We start from the raw sequence: 12,694 nt of genomic DNA on the forward strand, positions 1-12,694 counted from the left end.
TATCTTCCTATTTTTTTCTCTATCTTTTTCATTTCTTTGGGTGGATGAGAAGGCAGCAGTCTGCTGAGCGGTGGCCGTGAGTCTGTCCTCGTAGAGTGGCGTGAGGCAGCAGAGAAGAATAAGGAGTTCCTCCCCCGCTTGGGAGCTACCATTGAACATATCTCAGTGTCACCAGCCGGGGATTTGTTCTGTACTTCACATTCCGATAACAGTAAGTCTAAGTTTGTTGTTGTGAGGATACGTGATTTTGTGTAACGTCATAAGTTAGGTAGTGTCTGTAGGGAATGGAAGATAGCAAACTAATATAGCATGGGATTTAAGCAGCATTTTGTTCTCCGCCACGTCTCATCTTTTCTTGCCCTTAGACGCCACCGGAATCCTGCATTCCCAGAGCGGTTTTTGTGAGAGTATAGGGCTAAGGGCATCTAGTTATTATTGTGCCGCTTACATTTAAAGGTCTTCTTCCTGTGGGATGCCTGGGGGAGTAAAAGAAGGGTTTGAAACGGGCGTTTGTGTTTTTGCAGTATAATGGCATGTTGGTAAGAATGCTACGAGAGTTTCCTTTGGTATAATAGTTATCTCAGTGTGAGAGCTGTTATCTCAGTGTGGGATTTTGACAGAAATGGAGGCAGTCTTGTGATTCCTCCAACGCCTTTAGTCATCCCGTTATAACTCAGCTGAGATGTGAATCCCATAGCCCACTGCCTTGTTTCCCCTCAACAGAGAGCATGGCCGACCAACCCATTAGTGCAGTGATTCATTTCAGAGTAAACTGTGACCATCTCTTTTGGGGCAAGTAAGATTCTGAATTAACATTTTCAGTGTAGTCATAGTCACAGCAGAAAACTTAGAGGTTCCAACAGTGAATGAAAGTGGGTTGGAAAGCCCTCATCCCACCCCTAGTTTTTCTCTTAAATAACAGACTATAGTCCTGACTCTCCAATCACACCCTAAGAACATAACTCAATTGTCTTTCGTATTCTGGTACATAACAGAAGAATACAAATTCACCTTTTTTTGTTTTGCCTTGAAATTTGACTCATTTATGTTTAACTGTTTGTTTTTACCCACAGAGATAACAATCATTCACCGAAACCTTGAGGCATCTGCAGTAATTCAAGGCCTCGTGAAAGGTACTGCAGACCTTTGGCTGTGGAATGGTGTACATTTCTTCAAGTGAATATTTTTCTGATTTCAGCTACTGTTCATCAATTCTTTTGCAGACAGAAGTATCTTTACCGGTTTGATGATTGACCCAAGAACTAAAGCTTTGGTTTTGAATGGGAAACCTGGCCACCTGCAGTTTTATTCTCTCCAAAGTGATAAACAGTTATACAATGTAAGATTTTGGTGCATTAACTAATCTTAAAACTAATGAAAGTTTTTATAGCACCCACTGGGGTCAGGTATCTTTTGTGACTTCTTAAGATGCTGTGCCTGTGTTATTTAAACATTGTATTATCAGTTGTTTACAGCATGATCCTAAGGAGGCCACGGTTGCAGATGAAGTCGGCCTGTAAGAGCCAGTGAGCACTGTTGTGTAGGCTCTTATTTTACTGTTTCAGACAAGACTAATTAACTGTTACACACATCTCTACTTTTGAGTCACAAGGATGGGATATGAGAATATGTGGATTGACAACACAGGCATGTCTGTTTTGTGGCAAAACTGTGTCATATGTGCATACTGAAGATAAAATTTTCAGTGTAGATTGAAGAGGAACACTTTCCGCAATCCTAATAAATGCAGTCTAGACTTTCCACTTTTTCTTTTGTGCCCCACAGTACCCTTTATAGGTTTCTATTACAGCCTCTCTAACACTTTGTCTCTTTCCCTCCAACACTTTTTAACTTCTCAGAGAAAGAAAGCTTACTGACCTTTGTACATTTCTAGTACAATGCCCGAAAATAGTAGACACTGAGTGCATTTTTAGTAAGTAGGTGTAGATGAGGAAATAGAATAAAGGAAGCAGTTATAAATGCTCATCTGTTTACAGTATTGTTCTTTTTTCACTCCTGAAAAATTGTAGGTTTTATTTTTGCTCTCTTTGTTTCTAGTGATGTGAAATCTAGTCTTGAGATTTTATGTAAAACAATTTGAAACAAAAGAAAAACATTACTGTAATCTAAGATTCTGTTCTAAGATCTATAAGTGGAGCATAATCATTACTAAAATTTAAGATCATTGAAAAATTATCACCACTGAATTTGTGTTATATAATATGCTTCATTTTTTAATGGCAGTTTTGATAACCATAAGTAATGGTTAGTTCATTTTTGCCTGTTACTGTAGATTGCAGAAGGTATCTATGATGTGGCTAATTAATATTCTTGAATGCTTTATATTTATGTATTTACATTAATAAAGATTTTGGATTTTTTTTTTAACCCATCAGTTAGATATTATACAGCAAGAGTATATCAATGATTCTGGTCTGATCCAAATTGAGCTAACTAAGGCTGCATTTGGCTGCTATGGTAATTGGCTTGCAACAGTGGAACAACGTCAAGAAAAGGAAGCTGAGCTTGAATTGCAAATGAAACTGTGGATGTATAATAAGAAAACGCAAGGGTAAGATTACCTATATAGCTGTTTAATTTCAGAGCAGAAAATTATTTGACTTTCTAGCTTGTGGATTCAATTATTGGTCTTTTTGATGCATTTATATTAAGAGAAATGAAGGAAGTGTTACTCCTCTAATAAAGCCTTTAAGCTTTCTCCTGAGAAAGCAGTGGTGTCCTCCAAGTTATGAGTCATTTCATTGGACACGCCTAATTCCAGGCAGACCCAGGATTAGAATGCGGCTGTCTTTGTTCCTTGGCTCTTTTACTGATGTTATACTGCCTTCTTTGGGAAAAATGACAGTAGTAGGTGGTGGAAGTGTGGTGTGGTGTAGTTTCGACTAGATAAGGAGCCCACCAGTTTCAGTTAGTGTGGCTGTAATAGCGATTTATCAAGTCCTCGCTTGTCAAGAACTAGGCTGAGTGCTCTGCGCCAGTTATCTTGTGAATCTTCACCACACGATAAGCCTGTTGTTGCATTCATTATACAGGTTAGGAAACAGTCCCTCCATACCCCTCTCATAACCTGGACTTCTAAAAACTCTGTCAGCTAGACAGGACCACTGCCCTGATATTCTAGAAAACAGTGCTAGCATGAGTTCCTTTCATTCATACCAGTGTTCTGTCGAGGCAGAAACAAACTTTGGGAGGTAGTTTGGGTGACTTATTAAATGCTGACCTGGGCAGTTTGAAATAGGTAGTGTTGTTTCTGTACCTTCTTGCCACAGAGAAGGAGGGGCTTTATAGCCGTTTCCTTTTTTGCTTTTTTTTTCCCCAAAATAGTGGGGTATATGTGTTCTGCAGTTTTCCTGTACTTCAGTGTAGTAACCTTTCAGGTATCATGTTTTGACAGACCCCTATTTTATACTCATTCTGTACCAGTAAGTTGACACTACGTAGTCATCTGTGTTAATGTAAGCTACACGAAGCCAGAGGTAATGTGCTGGAGCTCTTTGCGTCTTTTGTCTGTTAGTGACAGAGCACTCAATTGTTGGTCATTCTGGGTGGTAATATATAAGTTGCCTATTAAACATTCTGTTGGAAAATGTGCCACTTGAAGGAATTCTTAATACTCAATGATAGTATATCACATTGTCCTGGTATAAAAGTAAATTGGTTTCCTTCCTGCCAGGTTTGTTCTTAATACAAAGGTTAACATGCCACATGAGGACCACATCACAGCACTCTGTTTCTGTAACACAGAAAAATCTGAAAGCTCCATGTTGGTTACAGCAAGTAAAGATGGCCACTTCAAAGTCTGGATGTTGACAGATGACTCTGATATATACAGTAAGTTGCTTAAATATAGTATGTGCATATGTAGTATACAAGTTTAAGAACCGATATGTTTAACTCACAAAAATTACATCCATTCTGGGAGGATTTTTTTCAACTATTACTCTGTAGACCATTGCCTAATTTCAAATGATTTGGGAAATAACATTTTTACATTCCTTCTTTCCCAAATCTTCTTTTATGACATTGTTGATTGTGTGCTAATTACTCCATTCTATGAGGGAAGAGTTTAAACGCAAAGTTACTCCCTTGTGCAGTTACTCCCTTTACTGTTCCGCTAGAGGAAGGCCAGGGCCTCTTGGAAGGGACACAGATTTCATATCAGACAACGATTTGTAACTCAGTTTGGGGGAGGAAAGTGTTTTGTTGCTTCCTTGTGTTTTAATCTGTGTCTGATGAATCCCCTAAAATGTTATCTAGCATTATCCTATTTCTGTGCTCTGCATTTCCACAGAAAAGGCTGTCGGCTGGACCTGTGACTTCGTGGGTAGTTATCATAAGTACCAAGCAACTAACTGTTGTTTCTCTGAAGATGGCTCGTTACTCGCAGTTAGTTTTGAAGAAATAGTTACAATATGGGATTCAGAGACTTGGGAACTTAAATGTACATTTTGTCAACGAGCTGGGAAAATAAGGTAGGTAAATAATTGGGAGAGTATAAACTACTGGATTTTTTTTTAATTCAAACAAGTCTTTCTTCGTAAACTTTAATAAAAATTTATGCTCTCCCCAAAGGTATCCTGTGTGTCAGGGGTGCCAGCAGCACACCCAAATACTGGGAAGCCTGGAAATGCTGCGTTTGTGAACCGTGTATGTTAGTTTTCTTGGCTGTGCTACCCAACCGGAGATGCCATGAATAAGCCTCAGTAGATCCAGACGTTTACTTTCTCTGCATCTTCATAAAAGCAGTGTTATGCTCTTTAATAATGAAGGGAATTAACAATAATACCTTCCATTTTATTTCAGGTCACTTGAGCATGAGGACAAAATGGCTAATTGTTTCTAATTTCTAACATATCTAGTTCTGAATTTACTTTATAAAACTTCACAATTCATATTGCAAATCTGCCTCTTGAGGCAAAAAAAAAAAACATAAAAGGTTTTAAGTAACTTGGTATGTTTCACATACATGTTCTCTATATGTGCCAATTACTACACTGTACAGCATATTAGAAAAGAATTGGTCGTCAAATCTGTTTTCCTAAAACAAAATAGCTGAATACACCTTTCCTTTTGTGCTCCTTAGCCCCTTTTTCTGCAGGATAGTTATGAACAAAAACATACGTGTGTATCTAAAAGTCTGCATTGCACAAAAAGAGTACTGTGCGGGAAGTCTGCAGTCCTTTGTAAATGAGTGTGGTAGAACTAACTTGTTATCTTCCTTGTTGTAATCTAGGGTGAGAAGGCCTGTACTCCTCTGCAACTGAGTCTGGTAGAACTAACTTGTTGACTTCCCCGTTTCAATCTAGGATGGGAAGTCTGCAGTCCTCGGCAACTGAGTCTGGTAGAACTAACTTGTTACTACCTTCCTGTTTTAGTTTAGGGCGGGAAGTCTGCAGTCCTTTGTAACCGAGTGTGGTAGAACTAAATTGTTACCTTCCTTGTTTTAATCTAGGCACCTTTGCTTTGGGAGATTGACTTGTTCCAAGTATCTTCTTGGTGTCACTGAAAATGGCATTCTGTGCTGTTGGAATCTGCTCAGTTGTGCATGTAAGATATTTTTTTGCTATAAAGTGGTGTCACAGCACATAGGGAAATTTGGAGTGCTATGCCTGTAATAATAGACTTTGATGATTACAGTTGACTCTTGAGTGATGTAGGAGTTAGGGTCATTGACCCTCTGCACAATCAGAAATTCACGTATAATATAACTTAGGGACAACCCTCTGGATTCAGCCAGCCTTGGATTGAACAGTGCTGTAGCATTTGCTGTTTTAAGAGTCTACATATATATGTACCCCCTCAGTTCAAATTCGTGTTATTCAAGGGTCAACTGTATTTATAAAGGGCTTCCCGGGGGCACTAGTGGTAAGGAAATGCAAGACACTCAGCTTTGATCCCTGGAAGAAGGTTTATTCCCTGAAGTAGAAAATGGTACCCTACTCTGGTATTCTTGCCTGGAAAAGTCCATGGACAGAGGAACCTGGCAGGTTTACAGTCCATGGGGCCACAAAGAGTGGACACAACTGAGCACACACACGTGTAGACCTGCTCAGTTCAAATCTGTGTTATTCAAGGTCAGCGGTGTTTATAAATTGCCTAATCTTCAACAAATCAACTTCCATTGTCCTTGCTGTTTTCCCCCACTGTCTTCAGTGTGTATGACTGCCGCCCTCCATATTCTCCATCCTCATTACAATTTGTGGCAAGTTTCTCTAATTCATAATGCATATTAACCTGCAGTGCCCCGTCAGCATTAAGTGTGAATGGAGCCTATTAACAGTCCTGACAGACATGGACTCTGTGGCATTTTACTTATTCAAGTATGTTTGTAAGGCATGGTGGTTGCTTAGTAATGAATGTTTATCTTTTTTTATATTCTCTGTGGCGATTCTGGTTAACATTTTGCCCACATTTAGCAGTAGTGGAAAAACATCAGACCATAGTTGCAGTGAAATAATAACCATTTCATTGTATGTGGAAGAAATACTCTGTTTTTTTTGCTTCCTGCCCCTCATCTTAGTGCAGATTTCCACAGATAATTTCAGTATGTTGACTGTGTATTATCTGGAAACAAAATCCCTCTTCCTAAGAATAATAAAATTGATTGTCCCAATAAATATTGAGTACCTACTTTAAGAAAGCTTTTGGTAAATCTTTTCTTAGAAGTGAATCCCTTTTTCCCCCCAGTGGAATGGAGTACGAAATTAAATGTGAGAGTTATGGAACCTGATCCCAATTCAGAGAATATTGCTGCAATCACTCAGTCTTCTGTTGGTTCAGACTGTAAGTACACACATTCTTTGACAGAAGAAATCTGTTACCAAAATTTTCTTTTTAACATCTTTAATGTAATTTGAGTTAGTTAAACTTAACTTTGGATCAGAAGCCATTTGCCTGACGACTGCCCTTCCTTGAGTTCCAGCTTGAGGACGTCCCTCATTTTTCAGCATGTCATCTCCTACTCAGTCTTTAAAATCCAAGAGAGATTTCACCTCTTTGAAGGATTTTGAAACCACCCCCCAAACCCCAAGGAGTTTTAATCATTCCTTCTCTGTGATCTTAAAGCTCCACAGATCTCTGTTCTAGAGCTTAAGACAAAAAGTACTTCTGTAGTGTTTTGGTGTCTGTTTCTGCAGTTGGCCCTGCTCTCAGAAATAGGAATTTTTCTTTCTCTTTTTCATCCTCAAAGCACTCGTTCCTAACCTGCTTGACACATAGTAGGCATCACATAGATACTTGTTGAATCAAAGCCTGAAATAATCATGACCTGGGCCATTTACTCAATGGAGTAAGTCTCAGGGTGAGTGTGTTCCTCCAATCTGAGACTAGAACTAACCTTTGCAGGCAAAATGTTATTGTCTGTTTTTTTTTCCTCTAGTGTTTGTATTTAAACCTAGCGAGCCAAGGCCATTGTATATTCAAAAGAATATCTGCAGAGAGGAAGTCTTGTGGGGAGTGTTTGTTCCCCGAGATGTCCCTGAATCATTCACCTCAGAAGCTTACCAGTGGCTGAACAGATCCCAGTTTTACTTCCTAACAAAATCACAGGTAACCATCTACCTCAGAAAAGGTGGTCATTTAGTATGTGTGAAGTAGTTTTATTAAGGGTTACCCCTTCTCTCCCTACCCACCTCAACCCACTGCCAAATCATCTAATATGCTCAGTACCGTCATATTACTGGTGGGAGTATATTAGCCCCCACTTTTAAGGCTATTTCTTGTATTCATTCATTCCACAGCAGTAAAAAAGATACGATCTAAAAGATTATTAGAGTATTTTGAATTGTATTTTTTAGAATGGCCTTTTTTTAACATTATTTGATTTACCATAAAGAAATCAGTGGCTTAAATTAGATCCATCAGTTAATTTTATATATATATATATCTTTCATAACAATCTTAAGCTGTCACAGCAGTTACTAAATACATTTTCTGTGAGCATATATATATATATCAGCATGAAAAGTTGACATATTTTCTAACTTTAATATCTACAGTTTATACTTTGCATCATTAATTGATCTCTCTTTTCAGAGTTTATTGACATTCAGTACACAGTCTCCAGAAGAGAAACTCACACCCACAAGCAAACAGGTACGTTCTGGTCACATTGTAGCTCAGATCATGCACATTGCCTCCCTGCAAAAATAAGGTTATCTTTCAAAACTCAGCTATAACAAAAGTGTTTTACCTGCCCTGAAGTGGAGTTTTAAATTATACACTTAGAAACTACTTGCTTCATTTGATGTCATAGTGGCCTTTGAAAATGTAGTTTTAATTTGTAATATCAGTAATATATGCTTGTGATCCAAAGAATCAAATAGTTTTATGAGACTTTTGTCAGAAAACTTGAATCTTCACCACCAAGTGCCATTACCCACAAAGATACTCACTCAACTTTTTAGTTGAAATTTTTATTTACCTCTCTGTCTCTAAGAAACATGTTTATATTGCTAATTCTGGATTTTTCAGATCTAGGCGTTAGATTTGGTATTTTCTAATTGTGATCTATTGTCGAAATTTCTTTCACACCCCTCCCCGCAAATATACAACATACACCCACATGCGTTCGGTCCCTAATCTTTCCAGTGTAGATAAATGTTAAATTTATCTTAGATCGCAGTTCATCCTTAAAAATGTTGACACAGTTCATAACTGAGCCATGCAGTAGCACACAGGTTGCTTTTCCTCTTGTGACCAGCTTCTGTTGTCTGGAGTTAATGATTGCTTCTCTTTTCATTTGTCAGTTCCCTGTTCTCATCTGGTGAAAGTGAGACTGTTAGTCGCTCAGTCATGTCCAATTCTTTGCAACCTCATGGGCCATAGCCCGCCAGGCTCCTCCATCCATGGAGTTTTCCAGGCAAGAATACTGGAGTGGGCAACCATTCCCTTCTCTAGGGATCTTCCCGATGCAGGGATCGAACCTGGGTCTCCTGTATTGCGGCCACCTAGTTCACCACCAAACTCTATCCTAGTTGTGTGAGTCCTCTCCCACGATTGTCATATTAGGTATTCTGAGTCTTGAAGAAATATTTTCAAGAGCCTCTGACCTGCTTTATTCTGAACTGATTGCCCTATTATAAACCTAAACCCTGCTGCACAGTAGTCATCTTAGGATCCGCATTTGCTGCCATTCTGGGGATTCAGTCACCTCTACTGTAATAGATCCTGTGGTTTATCTCTTGCTTTGGTCACTCCTTTGCTTTGGTAAATATCTCCCTGTTGGTGCATGGGAAATAAATTTAAGACATTGCAGGTTTGGACTTGTTTTTATTCTCTCCTATTTGATTGGTTGGTTACGTAGAATTCTAGGTTGAAAATCATTTTGTCTTAGAACTTGAAGATACTGTTATACTTTATCTGTAACCTGACGTAGTTTTCTGTGAAAATTCGTTGAATTCATTTAGTATTTTTTTGTTGATCATTACTGTATGCTCTAGACATTTGGCGTATCTGAATGGAAGGGTCAAGTTCTAAATTTGTAGTGTTATAGTCTAACAGGAAGGTACAGATAATAAACATTAAGTAAAATATATCGTATTTTATATAGAAAGAATATAGTATAGTAATATAGAAACTAATTCTTTTTTTCCTGTTTTTTATAGTATGAGAGATTTCTTCTTGTTTTTCATCTGATCTTATATATATGTTTGGGGGTTTTTTGGGTTTTTTTTTGTCTCTCTCATATGGTTTATTTCCATTAGGTTTTTTCTTTTCGATCTGTTTTGGAGATTTTCATCAGAGTCTGATGATTCTTGGCTGTCTGCTTTTAATTAAAAGTGAGCAAGATTACCGTTTGAAAGTTTGCCTGGATAGAACTTGACCTCTGGTCTCCACTAGCTGACTGAGCTATTAGGAGAAAATCTCTGAAGTCATTACTTTTAGAACTTTTTCTCTTAGACTGGTCGTTACTACCCAGATAAACTTCTTCCAAGTTCTTGCCTAAAAGACATCACCTGACTGCCAATGTTGTGAGAAGCACCCACTATGGACAACAGCTGCCTTCAGCTGTGCAGCCACCCTCACCCTCCACACACCAAGCTGTCCAGTCTAAAGACACACTTTGTTTTGCTCTTCAAAGAACATATTGCCAGCCTTCTGCTGAGGCTGAGGAGGAGATCTGGAAATCTGAGAGCTCTCGAGATAAACTTTAACCTGGCTAACTGGTTTTCTTCCTTTTTTTTTTTATTAGCCTTTTTCAGCGGTTCTATTAGTATTAATTCTTGAGCATTGTGAGATTCTACAGCATAAATTTGGAGAAGGAAATGGCAACCCACTCCAGTATTCTTGCCTGGAGAATCCCATGGACAGAGGTGCCTGGCAGGCTACAGTCCATGGGGTCATAAGAGTTGGACACAACTTAGTGACTAAACCACCACCACCACAGCATAAATTGGGATGCTTCTTAGCTTTCTCCACCACCAGCTTAGAATCCTGTTCTCTTGGGTCTTCTAGGTTAGTTACCACCCTTCAGCCTGCTTTCCACTTTCCACATCACCCAGTTTCTTTATTACTGTAGATTTGTACCCTTTTGAAAACCCCTTTGCTGCTATTTTTGTAGGACTGGGGGAAGAAGGTAGTGGTCGGTGTACATTTTGTTCTGTCATCTAAGTGTCCATTGTTGGCTTTTCTCAGAGTAAATGGACAGTTGTTTTACTTGTGAAGTGAAAGAATCATACAAGATAATACCTACAATTCCTTTCATCCCTGTTATTTTATTACTGTAGTACTTGGATCAGAGGCAGTTCCTCCTTTTTTATTGAAACTATTTCCCTGTTCTTTAACCCTTACAGCTATTAGCAGAAGAAAGTCTTCCAACAACCCCATTTTATTTCTTATTGGGAAAGCACAGGCAGCAAGAACAGAATGACAAGTTAAATGAAGCTTTGGAGAATGAGCTGGTACAGCTGCCCTTAACAGAAAATATACCTGCAATTAGTGAGGTAAGTAATTATTAATTACATAAGTTTATTATAATACTGAGACTAATAGTATAAATTAATTGCTTATACCTATGTGACATGGGTTAAATGCAGTAAAGCACTTTAACTAAAGTTGGAATTTTTGTATAATCAATCTGTAACAAATAATTTTTGGATAATCATTTGTATATTGTGCAACTTTAATTCTCAAACTAAATGACATAAAATTTAGGACTTCTGATGGGGTCGGAGGAGGGCTTGTTTGCATAAAAGTAGGAGTTCTTTGGGTTTTCATCAACACAACCTGGTGTTGATAAAAGCCTTGGCATGTCCTCTTTCTGTTTTACTCTAGCTTCTTCGCACTCCAGCCCATGTCCTGCCATCTGCTTCTTTCCTCTGCTCCATGTTTGTAAAATCGTTGCTGCTGTCTAAGGAGACTAAGAGGTAAGGCATTTCATTAGATGTGTTCAGATACTCTGTTTTGAGAAACAGGATGGTTTGTGATATCATTGATCAGAATATTCTTTCCCTGTGTTTCTCTTCCAGCTTTAACCTGAGTTTATAGGATATAGAATTACTAAGTCATATAAATAAAATAAAAGTGTATTCAGTAATAAGAATTTTCATTAATTTTGTTCATATGATTTTTTTCATAAGTTTCTTAAATTAGAAAGTTATTGTTTAGAAATATTTTTCAATAGTAATTGCATTTTATTCTGTTACTGTTAAAGTGCTGAAGAAAATCCTGATGATGTCGATATGGAAGAAGAAAAAGAAAGTGATGATTCGGATGAAGAAAATAATTTCACTGAAAAGATCCAGGATGCAAATAACACAGATTTAGAAGAAGACATTATACATCAGTTGTCAAAATCAGAAGAAAAGGAACTGAAAAAATTTAGGAAAGTAGACTACAGCTGGATAGCTGCTCTTTGAGCCTTGGAGGATGGGGGAGGGTTTTGCACTTTGCTTTTGTGTTTTGTTTTTGTTGTATGTTGATACTCCACAAATCTATTTAAATGTTATTTCTGTTCTTGAGATGTTAAATATTAACAGGCTTTACTTTTAAATAACTGGTAATATGAAGTTGTGTTTACATCATGTTTTACAGTTGCCATATACATCATCTCATTTCACCTGTCAGCCTTAAAGGAGAGCTGGAAGTTGAACTTACACAGCATAAGTCCCCTTGTCTGCAGTTTGGAGATATAGAAAGTTTTTAAGGTTTTGTGGATAGTGTTTTCATTTCAGAGTTCATCTGGCGGCCAAGTATGACTGGAACTGATGTGAGGTTCTCTGCAGTCTTGATTCATCCCTCTTGTATATTTCTCAGAGAGAAATTTAGGGAAATGATTTGATTATGGTGGTATTTCACAGACTTCACTGAGGATGTTGTATAATACAGGCTGCCTAAAATCTGAAAAATTCTAAATTCACATCATCTGACCCCATACCTTTCTGAGAAGGTGTCTACCATACTTGTACTATACTTGTAAATACGGTTCTCGTGACAGCTTTAGAGCCAATAAAAAGAGCTTGTGTTACTCTGTCCGTGTTACTGTGTCTACTGAGTCAGGAAACAATCACTTAGGAGTTTTCCACTTCAATGATACTCTTCTGTAAAATCTGTATTAAAAAGTTAATGCAAAAACAAGTGTACACATCATAAGCACACATTTCAGGGAATGTTCACAAAATTGCTATAAGTGGCTTTTTTTCAAAAATATTTTTATTTTTTTAGATTCTGTTTC

General features: G+C 37.9%; 1 protein-coding gene across 1 annotated transcript in view; it reads left to right on the top strand.

Annotated features, from left to right (window-relative positions):
• Positions 1 to 12,487, top strand: part of WDR75 (WD repeat domain 75) — a 33,718-nt gene extending 21,231 nt beyond the window's left edge. The window contains exons 9-21 of the mRNA XM_055398180.2: positions 53 to 211; positions 1,074 to 1,133; positions 1,224 to 1,339; positions 2,397 to 2,572; positions 3,695 to 3,852; positions 4,313 to 4,493; positions 5,474 to 5,568; positions 6,709 to 6,804; positions 7,400 to 7,569; positions 8,056 to 8,115; positions 10,815 to 10,964; positions 11,296 to 11,387; positions 11,675 to 12,487. Coding sequence (XP_055254155.2) covers positions 53 to 211; positions 1,074 to 1,133; positions 1,224 to 1,339; positions 2,397 to 2,572; positions 3,695 to 3,852; positions 4,313 to 4,493; positions 5,474 to 5,568; positions 6,709 to 6,804; positions 7,400 to 7,569; positions 8,056 to 8,115; positions 10,815 to 10,964; positions 11,296 to 11,387; positions 11,675 to 11,879 — 1,718 coding nt within the window. The 3' untranslated portion in view covers positions 11,880 to 12,487. The remainder of the gene's footprint in view (positions 1 to 52; positions 212 to 1,073; positions 1,134 to 1,223; positions 1,340 to 2,396; positions 2,573 to 3,694; positions 3,853 to 4,312; positions 4,494 to 5,473; positions 5,569 to 6,708; positions 6,805 to 7,399; positions 7,570 to 8,055; positions 8,116 to 10,814; positions 10,965 to 11,295; positions 11,388 to 11,674) is intronic.
• Positions 12,488 to 12,694: the final 207 nt, after the last annotated feature.

Source organism: Moschus berezovskii, chromosome 2, assembly GCF_049115385.1.
Source record: "Moschus berezovskii isolate FMDL1 chromosome 2, NW_MosBer_1.0, whole genome shotgun sequence".
Lineage (NCBI taxonomy): Eukaryota > Metazoa > Chordata > Mammalia > Artiodactyla > Moschidae > Moschus > Moschus berezovskii.